This window comes from Bos grunniens, chromosome 7 (assembly GCF_055505025.1).
Source record: "Bos grunniens cultivar Pamir isolate PY7600 chromosome 7, Bosgru_T2T1.0, whole genome shotgun sequence".
NCBI classification, from domain to species: Eukaryota; Metazoa; Chordata; class Mammalia; order Artiodactyla; family Bovidae; genus Bos; species Bos grunniens.
The window spans coordinates 38,033,487-38,055,070 of NC_141171.1; the positions used below are offsets into that span (position 1 = coordinate 38,033,487).

General features: G+C 54.1%; 1 protein-coding gene across 18 annotated transcripts; it reads right to left on the reverse strand.

The window, feature by feature from the left end:
• Positions 1–734: 734 nt before the first annotated feature.
• Positions 735–17,814, reverse strand: RNF44 (ring finger protein 44). 18 transcript variants are annotated; one of them, XR_015167225.1, is made up of 12 exons: positions 10,575–10,805; positions 6,144–6,295; positions 5,748–5,937; positions 5,187–5,354; positions 4,608–4,784; positions 4,333–4,494; positions 4,126–4,250; positions 3,745–3,832; positions 3,535–3,656; positions 3,290–3,389; positions 2,476–3,098; positions 735–2,431 (listed from the first exon to the last, which is right to left on the reverse strand). XR_015167225.1 is itself a non-coding variant. In XM_086410816.1 (11 exons), the coding sequence occupies exons 3-11, from the start codon at positions 5,799–5,801 to the stop codon at positions 3,036–3,038; spliced, it is 1,056 nt and encodes a 351-aa protein (XP_086266942.1). In that variant the 5' UTR covers positions 5,802–5,876; positions 6,144–6,295; positions 17,574–17,814; the 3' UTR covers positions 735–3,035. The 18 variants fall into 18 exon arrangements, 17 of the variants coding, with proteins under 17 accessions (XP_086266942.1, XP_086266935.1, XP_086266931.1 ...); XM_086410816.1 differs by lacking the exon at positions 10,575–10,805 and adding an exon at positions 17,574–17,814 and having other exon boundaries at positions 735–3,098; positions 4,608–4,781; positions 5,748–5,876; XM_086410809.1 differs by lacking the exon at positions 10,575–10,805 and adding an exon at positions 17,574–17,798 and having other exon boundaries at positions 735–3,098; positions 4,608–4,781.
• Between the last annotated feature and the right edge of the window lie 3,770 nt (positions 17,815–21,584).

Here is a 21,584-nt window from a genome sequence, read left to right on the forward strand (position 1 = left end):
GTCTGGAGAAAACTTTTGAGTCAATCCTAAAGAAAATCAGTCCTCAATATTCACTGGAAGGACTGATGCTGAAGCTGAAACTCCAATACTTTGGCCACCTGATGTGAAGAACTGACTCCTTGGAAAAGATTGATGCTGGGAAAGATTGAAGGCAGGAGGAGAAGGGGACGACAGAGGATGAGATGGTTGGATGACATCACCGACTCGAAGGACTTGAGTTTGAGCAAGCCCCGGGAGTTGGTGATGGACAGGGATGTCTAGCGTGCTGCAATCTGTGGGGTCGCAAAGAGTCAGACGCGACTAAGCGGCTGAACTAAACTAAGCTAGAGCTACCAGGAAGCACCATGCAGAACAGTTATAACATAAAGTGAGACCTTGGTTCCTTACAACAAGACCGAGTCGGATCTAGTCAGGCTGAAGCAAAACCTACCTCCAGAATGTAAATGACAAGACTAGTAAGTGCCCTCTTCCTCAAACTGGTGAGATGGAATCTTGTCAGTTGCCAACAGAATCCTACCTAGTTGGCCTGTGAAGCAGATTGGCTCAGAGTAAGTTATCACTGAACTGGACCCGCAGACCCCTCTCCATCAAGAGATCATTTTTTTTCCCTTAAGGTTCCAAAGCAAACAATCTTTTCTGCCCCTCTTATCTCGGGCCCCTACCCACTCTCAGACTGATGCCCCCCTGCCCTACTTCCCATTAAAACAGTAAGGACTCAGGCAGCCAAGAGCAGCTTGGGCAATACTTGATATACATCATACATTTATTAGTGAATATCCCTCTGAAATCAGCAACAATATTAAAAAAAATAATGATTGCACTACTTGGTCAAGCAGAACTAGCAACTTTCATTTTAAAAAAAGTACAAATCTGTTAAAAATTTCAATCGGTATACACATATATAATACAACATACTAGTTATGTTAAATGCTACAAACCAATGTGAATCCAATGGAATGGAAAAAACCACACATTTAAGCTTTAAGAACCATTTTTTTTTTCTCTATATATTAGCATTTTCTCAAATACATACATGGGAAAAATGAGGTAACTGTAAAATGTGCAAGGAACAGGGCCCCCCCAAATTACATGTTTATATATATATATGTAATTATATATATATATATAAGACCTTTCTAACACAGAACACAGGTGCTGGGCCCAGCCAGGGCTGGGGGATGGAGCCCACTGTCATGCCTAGGCCAGAAGTTGGTAAATAAAACAGTAAACAATGACAAGCCCCCACCACAGGAAATCATTGGTAACATGGCATCTATAGCAAGGTCGGCAAATCACAAACATCCTAAATAATTGTCTTATAAATCTTTTTTTTTTAAGTGATTTTTTTTTAATGTTGTTTCCCCCCCAATAGCTGCTCGCTGGAATCACTGCTGCAGCCGACACAATCCGTGAGCCTGTTTCCGCCTGCCCCAGGAACTGGAAAGGGTTCTGAAAACCTTTTTTGGGGGTGGGGAAGGGAGGGGGGTTGGAGAGGGTGGTTCTCTGTGTAAAACGTGGGGGTTTTCAACACTGCTATAAATATAGAAATGTCACCTGGAGTTATATACAGTAAGACTTTGGGTTCTCCACGGGGTGGGGCCAGGCTGATGGGGCCCCATGGCAGGCTGGGGGGTGGTGGGAAGCCAGGGCCGCTGCTGGAGAACGAGGGTGGTTGGAGCATCCCTGAGGCAGCAGGCGCCAGGGGCTGCCTGCTAGGATGTGCCGGCCCCACACGCGGTTCGTTCAGGGCAGCAACCCCAGCTGGGGGTGAGAAGAGAAGGAATGGGACCACGAGGGCGAGGGTGGGGAACTCAGCCAGACCCTATGGGGGCTCCTCCAGACCTTGGAGGGCAGGGCTCAAGCTTGGAGGGGGGCCCCTGGAGGTGGGTCCACACCCTCCCTGGACCCAGTCCTCCAGGGACTTCCTTGGAGGAGACACACCCAGGCAGGTGGGAGACAGGTCCTGGCTAGAGGGAGAAATGCCCTGAAAAGCGTCCGGTCCCGGGAGGCTCTGGGGACGTGTGCAGTACAGTGCATGGCAGTTATCAGCTGAGCACAGACCCCGCAACCCCACCCACGACCGCCAGCCACCCCAGCCCCAGCCGTGCACATGCATGCGGACCAGGCGGTGTAGCACGGACCATTCCCTGCCCCTGGGGCACTCGGTCCTGGTTGGTCCCTATACCCCCATTAAACCAAAAGAAAAGGGACTGTTTAAAAATCCACACCCTCAGATCCTACACACGATTTGGGGCCAAATGATCAACAAAAACTGCTGCTCCTCACGTTCATGCAAAACGACAGAAAGGGGAGATCGGGCAAGGGTCTGGGCACCGTCACCGCCAGGGAGGGCAGCCACCAGCAAAACAGGAGGTCACTCTCCCTGGCCTGGCCCAGGCCCTCAGAGGGCCCATCTGCCCCAGCTCAGAGCCTGCCTCCCACCTGCTTGGGAGGCAGGCTCTGATGCTCCCCAGCCTGGGCTTGGGGCCGGAATGTTGTGCCTGGGCTGAGGGCCCTCTAGGGAGCCAGCCCCACCCTCACAGAGGCCTGGCTGCCTGAGTCTGCCTGGGGTCAAGGCAGAAGGACCCACTTGGGCTTCCTGCCACCATCTGTCCACGCCTGTCAGTGCCACCTGCACAGAGGGCATGCCACTTCAGTGCAAGAGACCAGGCGACCCTGGACAGCTCCCCCTTTGCCCATCTTGGGGCCAACGATCTCCACCGGCCACACTAGGGGAATGGACCCTGGCTCCCAGTGCTGGCAGGAAAAGGAGACAGACCCGAGGGCAAACAGGAGAGACTGAGTTACGGGCGCTCAGGCTGCTCCTTGGTGGGCAGACGGGTGGGCAGACGGGGAAGGAGTCTTTGGAGCTTGGCAAATGCAGGGGCTTATTGCAGGGGCTTCTCTCGGGCTGACCCTGACACCAGCTCTGGAGAGGCAGGCAGGAACGGCAGGGCAGGCCGGGACCACGCCCTCCCTGGGCCCCCCAAGTTTCCAGAGCTTTGGGCAGGGTTCTCCGGGGTGGCTGTGGGGCCTCACTCAGCCTCCCTGGGCACCTCGGAAGCGTCGGCCCGGCAAATGGGACACGTCCGGTTGGCCTGGGGGAAGCAACCACATGTCAAGACTCCGCTCTCGCCCAACCCCCATCCCATCTGAGGCTCTTCTGCTGCCGTGGGGACCTGGCTCCCTGTGTGGAGCCAGAACTCCTGGATGCCGAAGAGGATGCAGAGGGAAGCCCTCCAGTCCCCCTCCTCCCTCCCCACACCTGGGAGCAGCATGGGAACCTTACCTTCAACCACTTGTCGACACACTTGGTGTGGAACTCGTGGTTGCAGGGGAGGACCCGGAGCAGCTGCCGCGCCTCGAAATCACTGAAGCAGACAACACACCTGGGAGGAGGCACAGCGCGTCACCCCAACACTGATGGCAGGGCAGACTCATGGCAGGGCGCAAAGCCCCACCCAGGAGATTAGAAACCTATCTGTGCTCAGAGAGGCTGGGGGAGGGGGCTGAAGAGGAGGCCCGGGCACTCACAGCGTCTGCTCCGACTGGTGACTGTCCGGGTGAAAGCGGTACGATGGAAGCTGCTCGATGTCCGCTTTGGTGAGGCCACGGGGTTTGGCGTCTCCCAGCCGCTCGGCCAGATTCAGGAGAGCCTGGACGCGGGCAGGAGGGGAGAGTCAGCGGCGGCCAGGGCTGGAGGTCCCCCAGGCCCCCACTTCCCAGGACCGGGCTCCATGGGACCTCATAGTTCTCCATCTCCACGTCATCCACATCAAGATCCAGGCTGATGGTGGGCCCCATTGCTGTTGGTGACATCGGCAGCATCGAGCTAGTGGGAGACAAGCACGTGGGCCCAGGGTCAAGGACAGTAGGCACAGAGAGCATTGCGGGGCTCCCCTGATTCCCACCATGAAACTAAGCCCAGAACTCTGCACTGTTCACACTAGGGACCCTACTGGGGAGCGTGAGTGTGCAGGTCTGGTCTAGTGGGGATGCTGGGGGGTGGGAGTGGGGGGGCTCGAGCAGCCCTGGGACCTCTGTGGGACCCTGTTTGGGTCTAACCACTAAAGGCCCCAGGAGAACACAGCCCCACAGCTCTGGAGCAGCTGTGCAGGTACTTACAGGAAGTAGGGCAGGAAGCTGGGGTAATACGGTGGTGGGGGAGGCGGCGGGGGTGGCGGGGGCAGCGGCTGTTGCAGGCGGTATCTCTGGGTGCTCAGTCTCCGAGGCATCACGTGGGAATATGGCTGCAAGAGGGGGGCCAGGGGCAGGTCAGCCACGGGCCTGTCTCCCCGGTCACCCTCGAGCCAGAGCAGGGGTGGCACTCACCACACCAAAGGACAGCTCGTGGTGCAGGGTGTCGTGGGGCAGGTAGTGCATGGGCACGGACGCCGACAGGGTCGGGCCTGGGGCCGAGGTGGAGTAGGTGAAGCTCCCCAGGGGGTGCTGATCCCCCCGGAGATCCACATCATTGTCGAGGCGCTGCAGGGGCTGCGGGGAGATGGCGGGGGAGGTGGGGTTTGGCAGTCAGTGACGAGGGGAGTCCCCTGGCCCCCACCCCGCCCACCATCCCCTGTAGCACCAGACCCCTCGCCGGGACTCACCATGCGTGGGTGCTGTGTCTGCAGGGACATAAACTGCCCAAGAGGCGCCATGTGAGCGGGCTGGGGGTGTGGGGCTGGCGGCGGGGGGTGTAGGATGTAGTGGTCACTGGAGATGAGATGAGGGTAGGCCTGATAGGGCACAGGGAGCTGCTGCATGGTACACGCCTGGATCAGCTGCTGAGAAAGGGGGCAGAGGCTGGAGAACACTTCTGGGCTCTGGGTCCAGTCTTAGGTTTGTGGGATCAGGGCCAGGGCCCATTCCACCCAGTGAGAAGCCCTCTGGACCATCTAGCCCTGGCCTAGGCCTCCCAGGCAGGACATCTTGCTCTGAAGGCCCACAGTGACGACTCCAAACCATACAGCAGGCCCTGCGATGCAGGGCCATCCCTGAGCTCTGCAATGCCCTTCCACTGGACATGAATACACGTACACTCTTCTGGACAAGGCTGTGGCCTGGAGCCCAGAGGACTCTGACAGCCTGGGTAAGGGCCGTTAAGTGCAGCTCAGTTTTGCTACAGGCCCAAGCCTGAGGCCTTCAGCTAGAGACAGACCAGGAAGCCTGGGTGGGCGCTCACTCACCGGGGGCGGGAGGCAGCAGAGCGGGTAGTGCTGCCCGCTGAACATCACGGAGCATGCTGGGAGCTGCTGAGCGCTGCAGCCAGGGATGTGCTGGCCTGCAGGCAAGGGGAAGCCTTGGGTGGTCACCGTGGTGACTGTGTAGGACAGAGGGACAGGTCCCTGGTGCACCTGCAGAAGAGAGACCCAGAACTGTGGGGAGGCCACTCGGCGGCCCCTGAGGTGAGAAAGTCCCGCCGGGCCAGCTCTCTTCCCTTCTCTAGCTGGGGCCTACCCACTGTAGACCTGGCTGCTACCTCCTGCCCCAAGCCCCTGAGAGTCCTCTGGGAACCCAGGAGGGGCTCTCTAGCTCTATCAACTCATCCACCGTGTGGCCCCAGGGAAGGTCCTTCCCTTCTCTGGGCTTCAATGCACCAACCTGTACACCAGGGCTAAAGATGCCTCCCTGAACGGAGCAATGAGTTCAGCAAGGTGAAGTCAGGGTATTGCTCCTCTGCTCCTTGGACCGACTTGCCAGAGGCCACGGCGGCAAGGCAGAGTGCAGGGGTGGGGAGTTCTGCCTACCTGCTCGTGGAGATCAACCATGAACGGGCTCTGCTGGGAGACTGGGTGCAGCATTCGGGGGCTCCCGCCGGCAGGAGCCGAGGCTCGGCGCTCCTCTACGGGGAGGTGTGCTGGTCGGGGCGGCAGCTGCTGGGAGGGGAAGCGCTCATCCTGGGCCGGCAGGCTGGCCACGGGGCCCTCGTGGCTGGGGCTGCACCACAGAGAGGAGGCCCCAGTAGCACTGACGGGGGCTGCTCATTCACAGAGCATGGAAGAAGCCAAAGGTCCACTACCCACTGGGTAAGGAAGACAGCTCAGGGCCCTGGGCCCACCGCCCCCGGCCCCTGTGCCAGCCCAGGCTGACAGCCCCCATGCCAGTGGCTCCAGGATCCATGGGACTGGGAAGTTCCGTCCTACCTTCCCCAGAGCTGGCCCGGGCTGCTGCTGGGTCCTGCAGGGAATCGCCGCTGACCCCCAGGGGCAGAGGGTGCCCACCTAGTCACTGCCAGAGCCCATGGTTGCATCAGGGGTGGCAGAGGGCTGGAGGGGCTGCGCCAGGGTACACGACCCTAGGAGGCAAACCAACAAAGGGACTAAGGCACAGAAAGTTCAGTCCCTTGCTCCATAAGCGGTCAGGGAAGGAGCATCAAACTTCTGCACCCTGGTTCCGGAAGCCCACTGATGCTGCCCACCATGCCCCTGTGCTCTCCTGGCAGCACCGTGCTCTGGCACTGGGGTTCAGGGCCGACAGACCAGAGAGAGCCTTGGCCTGCAGGGAGTCCAGAGGGCTGGCTAACATGCTTCCAGGCCAGGTGGCTCTGGTGTAAGGCTCCCTCCGGGTGGGTCTCCAGGGAACCCTGTCGTGGTGCAAGGGTCTACAAATATGTCCTACAGGTAGTGGGGTTCCTGAGGGGACTCCAGCTTCCTCCCTTCCACCTGCTTGGCTCAAGAAGGACTACACTCCTTCCACTACTAACATGTGAGAGGTTCTGACTTGGTTCCTGCCCTTGGGGGTTCTCAGTCCGAGACAAGTCAGGAGTCATCCCTCAGTATCCATGGGGTACTGGTTCTAGGACTCCCATGATGCCAAAATCTGAGAATGCTTAAATCCCTTATGTGAAATGCTGTAATATTCACATATAACCTATACACATCCTCCCCTAGACTTCCTACCATTTCTAGATTACTTATGACACCTAATACAATGTAAATGCTGGGTAAATATGATGTAAATGCTACCTAAAGGGCAAATTCAAGTTTCGCTTTTTGCAACTTGATGGATTTCCCCCCCCCAGTATTTTCTATCCAATGTTGGTTACATCTATGGATGTGAACGCATGGATAAAGAGAGTAGACTGTATAGTTTCTTTCCATAATCTGTTACCACAGTGCCCACCCAAGTGAGACTTCACCTACTCTTAAGAGTAGGTGTCAGCTCCATTTTGCAGAACAGAAAACTGAGGCTCAGAGACAGGAAAGGACTTGCTCAAGGTGCCACAGGAAGTGTCAAAGCGGGGAGGTGGGCTGACTACAAGCCTCTGGCTGTACCCTGCTGCCAACAAGAAAGGGTCCAGGCCAAGAATTTTGGCAAGACGCAATGAAGCGATAAAGGAAGTCAACCTCTGATGGACTGGTGGGCCTGGCTGCATGCCTCTGGGGCAGGAGGAAGGGGTTGGAGGGGGTTGGAGGGGGTTGTACAAACCTGACCTAACACAGCCCGCAAGCGGGAGGTAGGGCTTGCTGAGAAAAAAGAGGAAGCAAAAACCTAAACCTAAGGGAGGAAGCTGAGTGGGAACGAGGCGGTGCAGGAGCTGGGGTCCAGGTGGGGCAAGTTGCGGGGGGCGGGGGCGGGAGGGGCATTAACTCCAGAGGTTGGAATGAGGCCCTGGCAGGGAAAGTTCTGGAATCTGTCAGGCCCTGCAAAGCTAAAGGGCACGTCTAGCAGGACCAGCCCTTGGCTGTTCCTACTGCAGGGACCCCGCCTCCACAGAACGCAACTCCTATGCTTCCTCCACACACAGCCTCAAGTGCTGCCTCTGTGCTCACAGAGGAGTGTGTGTACTGTCCCCTCGACTCCTTGTTCCTCTCCTCTGCACTGGGCTTTATGTGCGTGGGCCCTAACTTTCACAATGAGCCTGAAAGGGGGGACTCTTCTCTACCTGCTAAGACAGCACAGGGCCCAAGGCCACAGAAGAGCTGGAATTCACGCTCTTCCCAGCCAGCACTTGGCAGAGGGGTGGACAAGGCCCAGTAGATTGATCCAGCACAGGGCAGGCCTGATGTGGTAAATGCACCCAGGAGAGCTGATAACACAGGTCTATGTAATCAGTCTGGCAGCAGTGAAGTTAGTGCCAATGATTAAAAATTGGGAGATTACATAAAAATCTGGCCTTTCAGAGTGAGTGAGTGTGACTGTGTGTGTGGTGAAGCAGAAAATCTGGTCCCTCATTCCTGCTTGACTCCCTCACTCTGAGCATGAGCTTTCTCTCCAGGCCATCCCAGACCCATTCCCCGTCTGCCCACCACAGGTGACTGGGGTTGTAACCCCCTTGTAGGCCAAGTGCACATCCTAACACGCATGTGTACACACACGCACACAGCCTCGATTCCTGCTTATGATCCAGCCAAGCAAACACAGACCAAGAGGGACTCAGAGGAAACCCCCAAATAACTGAAACACAAACTCCTGACCCACCCTAGACATTTTGGATCAGAATCTTAAGAAGGTTGGGGAACAAGAGTGCCTAGAATTCCACCAAATTCCCCAGCAGTTTCTATAGCACAGGCAGTGCTTAAGAACCTCTGTTCTAACTGACCTCAGAGATCCTGAGATACCTCAGTCCTGCTGATGGGGAGTTATTAACAAGAACTACAATACTTTCCATGTGCCATCCCAGTTAAGTCCTCATAGAAACCCTCAGAAGTAGGGACACTGTGGAGAAGATCTCACTGAGAAAAATGAGATCCAAGGCCAGTCAGCTAGAGTTGAGTGCCCAGGGACATAGCAGTGGCCTCAACTGCTCCTCTTATGCTATGCTGTCTTGTTGAAGGCTGGGCAATGTGAAGGCTCAGGGGTGAAGAACCACAGAGGCCCAGGCCCATGGGATTCTGCTCTGGCCAGTCTCTTCAAAAACTCCCACAGCACAGGAAAGGGAAGTGGCAAGGAGCTGGGAAATCCAACCCTCTAGCTGTAGCCAATGGTGCCAAAGGTGACAGTGTCAACCCTTGCATTTTATTAACAACGGCACCCACTCCAGTGCTCTCGCCTGGGAAATCCCATGGACGGAGGGGCCTGGTGGGCTGCAGTCCATGGGGTCGTGAAGAGTCAGACACGACTGAGCGACTTCACTTTCCCTTTTCACTTTCACACATTGGAGAAGGAAATGGCAACCCACTCCAGTGTTCTTGCCTGGAGAATCCCAGGGACGGGAGAGCCTGATGGGCTGCCATCTACGGGGTCGCACAGAGTTGGACATGACTGAAGTGACTTAGCAGCAGCAGCAGCCCTGATCTCGGGCCAGTATTGGTTGAGGACTGGGCACTTTGCTTCCTCTCTCTGAGCCACAGCTTATTCATCTGTAAAATGGGATCAGGCCAATAATCACTCCCAGGGGACTGGTAAGGACTCCCCAAACTCCACTGCAGTGATTTGTAAAGCTCAGGTATCAGCTGAGCTTTACACTATCGGAGAGTCAGACAGGCTCCCTCAGGGAATACCCCAGCTAGCAAGGAGGGGGCCCTGGTTCTTGACTGGGAACAGGGATGGCCCAGGGGGAACTCACCCACTTGACAGTTGAGCAAACTGGGACCCAAGGAAGGAAGTAACTTACTCCAGACTATAAAGCCAAAGCGGGTCAGACTTAGTCCTGGCTGGTCACCTAGGCCCAGGCTTCTTCAACCCTGACTTGCATTACCATCAGTACCCTCAAGAATTACCTAATGCCAAATCTCTACTGCGGGCCCTAAAGGAGATCAGAAGAGCTTTCTCTTTCAGGCATCCTGACAAGCCCTATTGTGGAAAGAAGTGAGGCCCAAAGTTGGAGCCAGCAACTTGCTCAAGGTCAAACAGCAAAACCACCACCTAGTTAGCTCTGCCTTTTACCACTCATCCTTTGGGCTGGGCTCTTAATAAGGTCTCTGAAAAAGAGCCCTGAGGGTCCCATCCCTAAATCCAATCTTGCCCAGAAGCAGGGAATGCGTCTTGCATCCATCTCCTCCCCCAGGCACTTTCAGTGCCCCAAGCAGCTATCCTCATCCTGGTAGAGGGAGACCCTAACATATAATTTGGGCCTGGCGGCTCAGGAATAGGGGCTGTTTTGCAGATGATAAGCCAAGTGAGGCCCTGAGGACAGGAGCAGACTGAGGTAGGCTGAGAAGCACCCCTCCCTACTCCCTCCCACCAGCCCCCCAAAAGAGGCATGCTGGGCCCAGCACTGCCTGGAAGACAAGCAAAGCTACCCAACTGTGGTGTCTGGTGGCAGCTGAGGGCAGGACCACCAGGGTCTGAGTTAAGTAAGAGTCGTGCGCCAGCCCAGACTCCCTAGGTGACCTTGGTCAAGGAAATCTTCCCTTCTGAGACTCAGTTGCCACAACTGTAAAATGGGGGTGGAAATCTCTCCTTCCCAGAGCTCCCAAATAAAACCACAATAAGCAAGACGCAAGAAACCAGGTGGTCACATTATAGGGGAAGGAAACCAGTGTCCCTAAAGGGCAAGCCCCTCCTCATGTAGGCTAGGCGGAGGTAGAGGGGTTCGGGGAGCTTCCTCAACCAACCCTCCCCGGGAAAGGGGACAGGCGTGGGGGAGGGGGCATGGTACGGATACTCGCCCAGAGCGGGGCCTCCCTCACCCCCTTCTCACTCCTTTGTGCTGTGCTCAGAGGAACATCGGGGACGAGAGGCCAGATTGCGGCGTCGGGGCCAGAGCGCTGTGACTTTAAGAGCCGAGGATCCCGGACCATGTGCTCGGCGTGAGACAAAAGCAACAACAAAGGAAGTGGCGGCGGCAGGGGGAGGGGGCGGCTCCTTCCTCTCCAACCGCAGCGCTTAGCCTCTGAAGGAGACTCGGCCTGGCCTCGGTGGGCGCTGGGGGTGGGGAGGGGTCCCGGATTCTAGAGGCCTCGCCGTCCCCACTCCGGACTGCCCGTGATTAACTCCTGCAGAGCCAGCTAGATCACAATACCCAGTCCCAGGGGAAGGAGGGCAGGAGTTCTAGGGATGCAGAAATCGGGAGTTGGGGGCTCAGACCCCGACTCACCTTCGGCCACACCGTGACTCCTTTGTTCCCGATCTAGAACGGCCAAGCTGGGCAGGGGGCGGAGGTGGGGGTGGGAGTATGCTGCCTGGACCCTTTAAGAGCCCCCGCCCTGCGGAACAATGTGCTCCCTTCCCCACCCCCTAGTCCGGGGGCTGTCCAGATCCTTCCGGGGCCCTCTCTCTTTGTTGTCCGTCCGCCGACCGTCTGCCTCGCGAGGCCCACGCGTGGCCAGCTCAGGCCCTTGGGAAGCAGGAGGCAGTGCAGGACGCGGCCGGGTTTGCGCAGCTGCCTGTGGCTGGCCCTTTAAGAACTGTCCGCGGCGGCAGCGGAATGTAACAAACCCCACATTTGATTCACAACATTCGAAGCGGCGGGGTCGCGCGCCGGGCGGGAGGGGGACTCGCGGGGGCGCGCCGGGAGGTTCCGGCAAACAGTAGCCGGCAGCTGCCCGCAAGGGCCCCGCCCCTTGTCAAGAGCTCCTCCCCTCGGGGGTGCCAAGAGCCAATCACCCGCCGGGGCTCGGCACGTGATTATGGGTCGCCATCTTGCGGGCAGATTTTTTTTTTTTTAAACCTCCTTCTCGTCCCCACCTCCTCACTTAAAGTGACCGCAGCCATCACAAGCAAGGGGCGGGGCCACATGGCCTGACCTAAAGATGGAAGACCCTCTACGTGGGTAAGACAAATTGGCTGCAACTCTAACTTGCTATGCAAACTCGCGAATCACTCATGCTTCTGAGGTTCAGTTTCCCTGCCCGAGAAACGGGTCCTGCCGGGAGAGCCGCAGCCCGGACTTACTGTGTCATGGTTCCCTCCTCGGGCGCGGGCGGCGCCTGGGACACTGAAGTGCAATGAACCAGACCTTCGACGGGGCAAGAGCGTCCCTTAAGCCAGCCTGAGTGGTTAGGAAGGCTCTAACAGCCCTGGGCCGGCAACCTATCCGGAGATGACGTCAGCCCCGAGAGCTACTGCGCCGCGATGACATCATGGCCCAGCCGCTCCGCATCTCCTTGTTTATACTGCGCGGTGACTTTAAATAGTTGGGCGGGCCTGGCTTGCTCAACGAACCAATAAAGGGCAATTCATGCAAATAAGCTAATAACGCTTACTGGGAAGGGGGATTGGCCCGGCGCGCGCTGACGTCACAAACATATTTAACCGCCCCGCCCCTAGCGTGGCCAGGGAAAGGGGCGGGGAACAATTTGAAGCTAGAGTAGGAGGCGTGAAAAGGAAGTGTTAATCCCTCGGTCCTGGCCGATTCTTTGCAAGCCGCTAGACTGTAGCCTATTAGTCTCCTCGGTCCATGGAATTCTCCAGGCCACCTGCGCTCTAATTGCTCTAGGCGAGGCGTAGGAGAGCTCCTTGCCTAGGTGGATAGTTTAACTAAACCCAATGAAGTCTTTAGTTTTCTACAATATTCCTATGAGACGGATTACTACAACCTACCCATTTTACAAAGGTAAAGAACATCAAGAGGGGCGTCATTAACACCAGGTCACACTGCTGAGGTGAAGCTTGAATCCAAGACAAAGCCTAGCTTCTTTCCCTTTTGCCTCCATGTCTGCCTGGGGACATTATACAAAATGGGGTATTACCTCCATATCGATGGGGGAAAAAAAAGAGAATAATATTTAAAATATTCAAGAGCTGAGAACAGGCCTAATATAAATAATCCATAACTAGACTCCTGTAGATGGAGCTGCACTGACACAGGGCTACCTCCGAATCAGCCCTACACGAGATACCAGCACGAATGTTAAAACATCTGCTAAGCCTGTGTAGTGGGGCTGTTGGGCGTGTGCCTGTGTGTGATTTTCTCTGCTTCTTTGGTATATTTCATAATCCCAAATTTCAAAACTGAAAGATACTGAACTGAGGGTAACAGTATCAATGTTTTTTAAAATAGGATATATTCAGTATCAGAATAGAATATTTTTGGAAGGATATACAGGAGACTGAATAACTGCCCTCATGGAGAACTGAAGGAGAGCACTGGGCCAGGAGGACAAATTTTTAATTCGATATGCTTTTGTATATTTGCTGTTAAAAAAACAACCCTATACCGTATAACCTACTGAAAATTCTAGAGAAAATTACTGCAAAACAGTATGTCTTAAGGATTTCCAGTCATTAAAACTTGTGTTCCTTTAGAGGCATCCAATAGAAACAACCCTGAAGGAAGTTTGGGGAACAGACATGCCTATCCAAGTAATGTTTAGAGCAGCAACAATCTGACACCATACTGTGGATGTGCAGCCAATAACACAAAAACTGAAAATGGTATCCAGGGGCTATTTGCAGACCTGTAGGGACCAGAGATCAAATTCAGGAGGCATGCTACAGATGTTACCTGGAATGCCAAACTCTCTCCATCACAATTAAACTATGCGTGCATGAGAATAAATGGGGATGCCTTTCTCTAACCATCTCCTTTACTGCCACTCTCCCTCCCCCTAAATCCCTTCCAACCTCTTATTTTTCTCACTCCGTAAAAGCAATCAGAAAATCTGTCCTACACTCGAAGTGCGTACACAGACCAACCCCTGCTTGCCTGTGTAGGGGTAGAACCTGCAATGGCTCCCTAATGCCTAGCTTTGAGGGCTGTGCTTAACAAGACGAGCTTCCTGCACCAAACTTTTCAGGCTCACTTCTCCCCATCCTCTCTCCCACAGCTACCTGACTGTGCTCCCTCTGGCCTTCCCTGCCTCTCTCTTCCTTTCTACCAATCCATTCCTCTGCTCTGCCGCTTGAAGCTTGGCTCCCATCTCACCTCTTACAGGAAGCTGTGAAGTCTCTAGCTTGTGCTGAACTTCCCTATCTTTGAATTCAGGCCTATATGCACCCTGCCCTTCACTTCACGCCATTTGATTTGCACACAGCCCTGTCATGATCACTTCATGTCTCACTCAGTAATCTCCTCCTTGCCTGAGAGGATTCAGCATTTTTAAGTGCACTGACATTCAGCCTTCACTGAGACACCACAGGGGTAATCACTTTTCACAGGTGAGGATCTGAGGCTCAAGGAAGGGAAGCGACTTGCATGAGGCCACAGTGTGGGAATCCTTACCAGGCTCAGATGGTAAGAATCTGCCTGCAATGCAGGAGTGAGTGAGTGAAGTCACTCAGTCGTGTCCGACTCTTTGCGACTCCATGGACTGTAGACTAACCAGGTTCCTCTGTCCATGGGATTTTCCAGGCAAGAATACTGGAGTGGATTGCCATGGAGAACCAGGTTCAATCCCTGGATTGGGAAGATCCCCTGGAGAAGGGAATGGCTACCCACTCCACTACTCTTGTCTGTAGAATTCCATGGACAGAGACAGACTACAGTCCATGGGGTTGAAAAGAGTTGGACACAACTGAGTGACTAACACTCTGGGATTCCCTCATAGCTCAGTTGGTAAAGAATCTGCCTGCAATGCAGGAGACCTGGGTTTGATCCCTGGGTCAGGAAGATGCCCTGGAGAAGAAAATGGCAACCCACTGCAGTATTCTTGCCTGGAGAATCCCAGGGACAGAGGAGCCTGGCAGGCTCCAGTCCATGGGGCTGCAAGAGTCGGACACCACCCCACACAGGAAGTGACTCCAGTTACTACTCCATAATCCACTTACTCCTTTGAAGAAACCAGCACTCTGATTGTCCCATTCTCTCTGCCTAAAGTGTCAACATCCCCTACTCACCTCTGGCCAAACTCTGCTCAACCTTAGGGGCTCAGCTCAAAGGCTGCCTGCTCGGAGCCTCTCCTGACCTGTCTCCCGGTTTCTACAATACGCAGCACGCCTATTATCACACCGCATCAGGGCAGCAGAAGGCATCTCATGGGGCTGCTCCTTCTACCCCCAGCAGGGCCTGGCTCACACTGGACGGTGGATGTCCAAGGAAGGAGCTCAGGGTTGCTCTTCTTTGCCCCTGATGCTTCAGGGCCAGGAAATCTTCGTCCTGCTTTATCTCACACGTGACCGTCCGGTTTATGTCCCTGAGACACCCTCAGCAAATCCCCACAGCCCTCAAGTTTCCCGCTGCAGGACCAGAGGCCAATAACACGTCTCCCACTCCCCTTGACCCAGTTCCCAGAAGTGTGGCCCAAGGAGCTCCAGAAATGACCGATGGGGGTGGCTCACTCTTGGCCAAGCACCTCCCATGAAGTTCTGTGGAGAAACTGGAGTTCTGGCCAATAACATGTCCACCCTAACCCTAACCTGAAAAACTTTCCTGGGCACATGCAAAATCTACTCTGGAGCAAGCGGGAAGGAAGCTCAATTTTACCCAATTTCCCAGGGAAGATAGGAATCTGGACTTTCCTCTCATTGATGAGTCTTCTGCTTTGGAACCCCAGTGTGAGACCGTGGCCTATATACCTACTGTGTGCCTCACCCTCATCACCCCACCCTGCCCCCGCCCTTCTGAAGGCAGGTTCTGTTACTTTCATCTTACAGATGAAGAAAATGGCTCAGGAAATGACTCCCCTTGACCCAGTTCCCAGAAGTGTGGCCCAAGGAGCTCCAGAAATGACCGATGGGGGTGGCTCACTCTTGGCCAAGCACCTCCCATGAAGTTCTGTGGAGAAATCAGGGTTCTGGAGTCTCCTGCATATGATCTGGGTAAATCCTACCCTGATCATCTCACTGGTCATCCCGGTGACCTAAGAGCTAGGTATCGGTGTGTGCTCCACTTTACAGATGAGGAAGTCTGGGCAAAAGAGGACATGACTCACCCACCATCACATAGCCATCAAGGGGCAAACACGGGGTCACATTTTAAGCTAACATTAAGTTTGGTTCACGCAATGCAAATGCCAACACAGGGTCTCCAAGTGTCCAATAATCAAAAGCACAGATGTCCTTGGGGAAAAAGCCTCTCCAGATCACAGACTAGTAGAATGGCAGAGAGGGATTTGAAGCCTGGTCCCTTGAATGCAAAGTACTGGATACTACCTACATTCCAGCTTCCACCCCAGGACTCTGTAGGAGATGGATTCTGCTGGGGCCTCCCCTATTCCACCTGCCTACCTAAAAGCCTGGATAGCTGGCTGCCTCCTTCCCTCCATCAGGTGTCAGAAAGAACTCCACTCCTTTTTTCTAAGACCCCTCAAGCCCTCCTCCAGATGCAGGGCCCAGCAGCCTTCCCAAGTGAAGCTGGCAGAACACAGAGATTGAGGGACGGTCCAGGAGCACACAGCACAGCCTGATAAAGCCAGCTCAGGACACAGACCTCCCAGCTACTCCAGAGCATCAGACTTGAGCCTCACACTCTAGGGTAGGGGTTGATAGGTCCCACTCTGCCAAGTCCTTGCTGCTTAGGGCAGGCTTGAACACACCTGAGCTCCAAACTTTGGTTGCCCTTAAAAGCAGAGGCCATTTAAGCATATGGGGGAGGGTGGCCTGTCTACAAAGGTGTTCCCAGGTCTGGGTTCAAGGCTGCAGCACTCTGGCCCCAGCTCTGAGTCTTGGTCAGTGATGTGGCCTCTCTCTTCCTCATTCTCACTTCTGTAAAACCAGGATGATGACAACAGTAGTGACAAATGACATTTCCTGAGCACTTAGTGTGTGCAGCACTGCTGTTCATCTCCTACAGGCTACTAAGAGGGCAGGCAGACACTGATGGTTAAGTGCAATGCCTCAGAAGCCAACCACCTAGATATGAGAAAGCTGCCACCTCTACGAGGCTCACAGTTTGTCCAGTGAAAATAGGGGTGACTGTGAGTCAACAGTGGCTTCCACTGTGTGCTCATCTTCCACAGTACTGGAAGATACCGTGCGCTTGAAGGTGTGAGCTTTGTGGGTAGGGCAATGGGAGGGGATCCCCTTTCTGACTCCCTCCCTGCTATAGCTGTCACCGTGGAACCCATAGGGTCTGCAAAGGAAGGAGCGAGTATGGGTCACCACAGCATCCAGAGATGAAAATCGGGGGCTGCAAGAATGTGGAAGCCTGGCAGCTCACGGGAGATGAGTCCAGCTGAATTCCCCATTTTCCCTCCAACAAGGCCAGCTTCCTACACCCACATCGTCTTTCTCACCCCGGACCCATCTCGATTCGGGCTTCATAGCCCTCAGGCAACAGAATGTGTGACCTTGGGCAAGACACAGACCCTCTGGTGCCCCCGCGCCTTCCTTTACCCTCAAAGCAGTACCCACGCCGCTGGCGTACAGTGGTCTGTTCTTCCGACCCGAGGCAGCCCCAGGGCAAGGTTCGGGTCGCCCTGGATCCCCAGCAGCTGGGACAAGGAGCGCTGGTAAAGTGTTTGGGACAGCCCTAAGGAGGCCAAAGCACTGCAGCTCTGTCCCGGACTCCTGGGCTCCAGCTCTAGCCGGGACTCGCCAGGGGTTGCGATTGAGCATGCGTGGAGCGCAGGGCACTCTGGGACTTGTAGTTCCCAGGAGCTCCCCGTACTGGAACACTAGACAGCGGGAGGAGCGGCTCTGGCCCAGAGTCCCAGGACGGCAAGCTCCCGCCCAGCGGACGCAGCCCAGCGGACTCTGGCCTCGCTGGAGGTCCCTGCGCTACACTGCCAGCCCACTGCCGCCCCCTATCGCTCCATCCTCGTTGGCCCTGCGCCTGGGGCGCACGGAGCAGGGTCCAGGCCGTGCGTTACCTGGGGCCGCGGCGGGGCTCTAACCCCACCGGGCGGCCGGCGCGTTGCTCCCGCTGCAGCCCGGGGTCCTGGTCCCGCTGCGGCCCGAGCGCCGCCTGCCGCGGTTCCCCCTTTGGCTCCACGCAGTGGAACGATCCACAGACTTCTTCACCCGGGCGCGCGCGCGCGCGCGCGGGGTCTACAGCAGCAACGTAGCTTCACCCTCACTCCCGCGCACGTATGGAACTACCTGGACTGCACCAAGCGCGCGAGAGCGGAGGGTGGAAGGAGGCGGAGCGTGTCTCGGCCACGCCCACTCAGTGTCCGGCCGCAAAGGGCGCGCAAGGGCGAGGCTTACAGGGTCTGGCACCCTAGGCGACCCCTTTGCTACCTGTGTGACCTTGGATGAGTGACTAAATAGGAAAGATAATACGAGCCTGTGGCCGTTCAAAGACCCTTTGCTTTGCGGAGAGTTTGTTCCCCTCACTCAGCTTCGGCATTTGTGTGTGTGTGTGTGTGCGCGCGCGCGCGCTAGAGAGAGAGAGAGAGCGGGCGAGAAGGTGTCAAGGATCTACATACAAAGAGCAAAGACTCTGAGGTCAGCAGATCTTGGTTCCTCTCTGTGGGTCATTCTCTGAGCTTCAGTTTCCTCTTCTGTGAAATGGGAATGATGATAACCTTCTTCGGGATGTAGGGAGACTAGTGACAAGAGAATGCTTCTGTCCATTGCTACAGCCAGCCTAGACCAAAGTGAGAATACCTGCTCAGGCCCGGGATGCAGAGGGCATCCCCGCAGACTGCATCCTAGGGGGTAATTAGCCGGCTAGGACTACAACTCCCATCGTGCCCCGCTCCATCAGGGTCGTGCTGGGAGCTGTAGTCCCTGCAGACCTTACTCTCACAGGCTGCCCTCTTTCCCCAGCCCAGGACTTGGCACACTCTGCCGAGGGAGGGCCCGCAGCCTCGAGGCCACCTTATTTTTTAAAGCTTACTTTTGTTGAGTTCTATCTAGTGTGGGAATATTATTAGTGTCCCTGTTTTATAGATTCAAAAGTATAGCGAGCTGAGGGATTTTTGCTAGGAAGTGACAGGGCTCAGGATTTCTGTCCAGGCCTGGCATCCAGAACCTGCTTTCTACCTCACTCTGGTTCATCCTTTAGCAAACATATGTTTTGTTTTTTTCTTTTTAAATACGAACTACATTAAAGCCTAATTTAGGATATACTTTGTAGCTATACAGTAAAATAAATCTTACTTGTACATTCTTCATAAATGTATACCTCTGTATAACTAAAATCTGATCAAGATCTAGAACATTTTCATCACTCTGGCAAGTTCCCTCTTACCCTCTCCAAGTCAGTTTCCTGCAATCATAACTATGAATCTGGTTCCTGACACTATAGATTTGTTTTTGTGTTTAGAACTTTGTATCAGTGGAATAACTCTCTGTGTAAATGCTGTCTTCTTTCATTCAATTTCATCATGTTTTTTGAGATCCAACCTGTGGTGATATCAATAGTCTATTCTTTTTTGCCCCCAGCTTTATTGAGATCTGATTGATGTTGACATATAACGTTTTGTAAGTTTAAGGTGTACAGTATTCAATACATGTATATACTGCAGAATGTTTCCCTAAATAATGTTAGTTAACAGGTCCTTCACCTATATAGTTACCATTTTTTTGTTTTGTGGTTGTTTTGTGCTACTCTCAATAGTAACTTTCAAGTATAAGGTAGATACAGTATTATTGACTATAGTCACCTTGCTGTACATTAGATCCCCAGAACTTACTCATCTTATGTAACTGAAAATTTGTATCTTTTGACCAACACTTCCTGGTTTCCCCCACCCCCCAGCTCCTGGCAACCACCATTCTACAATCTGTTTCTATGTATTTGACTTTAAAAAAAGTTCTACGTATCAATGAGATCATGTACTACTTGCCTTTCTCTAACTGACTTATTTCACTTAGCATGTGTCCCTGTTTAGCATGTGTCACTTAGCATGGTGCCCCTCAGGTCTGTCCATGTAGTTGCAGATGGCAAGATTTCTCTATTTTTTATGGCTGAGGAATATTCCATTGTGTGTCTATGTATATATGTATATACCACAGCTTATTCTTTCATCCATCCTGGACACCTAGGTTGTTTTCAAGTATTGGCTATTGTGAATAATACTGCAATGAACACAGGCAGGTTTTTGTTATTGTTCATTTATTTTGTTTTACTTTCTTTTCTAACTTGATGGCTAGCAACTTATTGTATGAATGTGCAATGGTTTTTGACACTCAATCCTTTGAAGAAATGATCCCTGAGTTCCAGGGATCTTGATCTTTCAGTTCTCCCAGGAGCCAGGTTCTTTCCTTAGTGGGGCTTTGAACACACTGTTCCCTCTCCCTGGGCTTCCCTTTCCTTCCTTGTAGCCTGACCCACTCTGCTGTCACACAGAGTTTCCCTCTGTGGGGGCAGGGATGCTTGTCCCCCCCCCCGGCCAGTGTCCTCCACCAAGCACAGTGCCTGGACAAGGTGAGCAATCAGTTCCTGTCCATTGAAGGGACACAGAAGAGGCAGGGGACCCCAGGAGGGCCATGTGACACCAGGTTGCACTCCTGGGGGCTCAGAGGCCTGTTCCATCTCAGAGACAGCCACGTGTTATTTTACTTCCCCCTATTTTCCTGATGTGGAAACTGAGGCTGAGAAGAGCTGGAATGGGAGCACAAGTCTTCCTGGCTGTGACACCTTCCCAGGATGGTGGTGGTGAAGAGTGTTGAGAAGAACCTGAGGGAAGGCTCTAGGGAAGTTGTTGCAGAGCAGAGAGGGGAAGTGGGGCCTGTTACTCCCTGAACTCAAGCCCAGTGGAAGTGGTCAGGCAACCCTCAACTCCATAAAAACAAATACAGATGGGGCCATGGAGTGGAGGTCAGGGGAAGAGGTGAGCTCCCCATCACTGGAACTGTGCAAACTGTGGCAGAGCAGCCCTGTGGAAGGGGTCCTTTGGAGAGAATATGTGCTCTGGGAAGGGGCTCAGAGGTTTGGAGGGGTGAGGAGTTGGTCTCATGGGTCCTCAAGTTATTTCTAGGATGGGAGGTCGTGAGTCTGACACCAAGGGGCTGTTTATATATTAATACCTTGGGCTGGTTCCTCAGCTGTAAGACAGAGTGATGAAGGAAACTTGTATTCTGCAAAAGTGTGTGAAGCTGGAAGGTTGAGAAGGGGGTTGGACACATGCACAGCAAAGAGACACACCCAGCCCAGGCTCTCCAGGTCACCTCTGAAGCCATACACTGTTGAGGTGTGAGCGGGGCACTTCATGTTACAGATGAAGTTGTAGCTCAGAGAGGAATGACTTGCCAGACACCACAGGACAAGTCAGGGCTTGATTTCAACTTGATCAATTTCTGAGCACAGAGTGAGTGCACAGAGTAGACTGCCAGAAAAGACAAGCAACGAAAAATTTTTCTGATCAAAACTTTTAGAGAGACTTCCCTGGTGGTCCAGTGGTTAAGACTCCACCTTGCAATGCAGGGGACACGGGTTTGATCCCTGGTCTGGGAAGATCCCACATGCTGTAGAGCAACTGAGGCCGTGCACCGCAACTACTGAGCCTCTGTGCCCTAGAGCCTGTGCACCACAACCAACAGTAGCCTCTGCTTGCCCGAACGAAAGAAAGCCTGTGCGCCACAGCCAAGACCCAGGGCAGCCAAAAATAAATCATAATTTAAAGGAAAAAAAGCTTTTAAAAACCACGCACCTGAGACAGTGGCTATGAAGAAACCCTGGTGTGGGTCCAAATTGCTACCTCCTCTCTGTCACTTGCCCTGTGCTAGTGCTTCAGTGCATGTGTGTGTGCTGAGTTGCTTCTGACTCTTTGTGACCCCATGGACTGTAGTCGGCCAGGATCCTCAGTCCATGGGATTCTCCAGTCAAGAATACTGGAGGGGGTTGCCATGCCCTCCTCCAGGCGATCTTCCCAACCCAGGGATCAAACCCATGTCTCTTGTGTCTCCTGCACAGCTTACACAGTTTCTTTACC

What these genes read in the sequence shown, in the direction of transcription:
- RNF44 (XM_086410819.1), bottom strand. Translation starts at nt 10,685, where the DNA reads ATGGTCCGGGATCCTCGGCTCTTAAAGTCACAGCGCTCTGGCCCCGAC. An exon ending in AGCTTCCTGCCCTACTTCCT is followed by an intron (nt 3,833 to 4,125) that starts GTAAGTACCTGC and finishes GTCTCCCACTAG; the next exon opens with CTCGATGCTGCCGATGTCAC. An exon ending in TGGAGATGGAGAACTATGAG is followed by an intron (nt 3,657 to 3,744) that starts GTCCCATGGAGC and finishes GCCCGCGTCCAG; the next exon opens with GCTCTCCTGAATCTGGCCGA.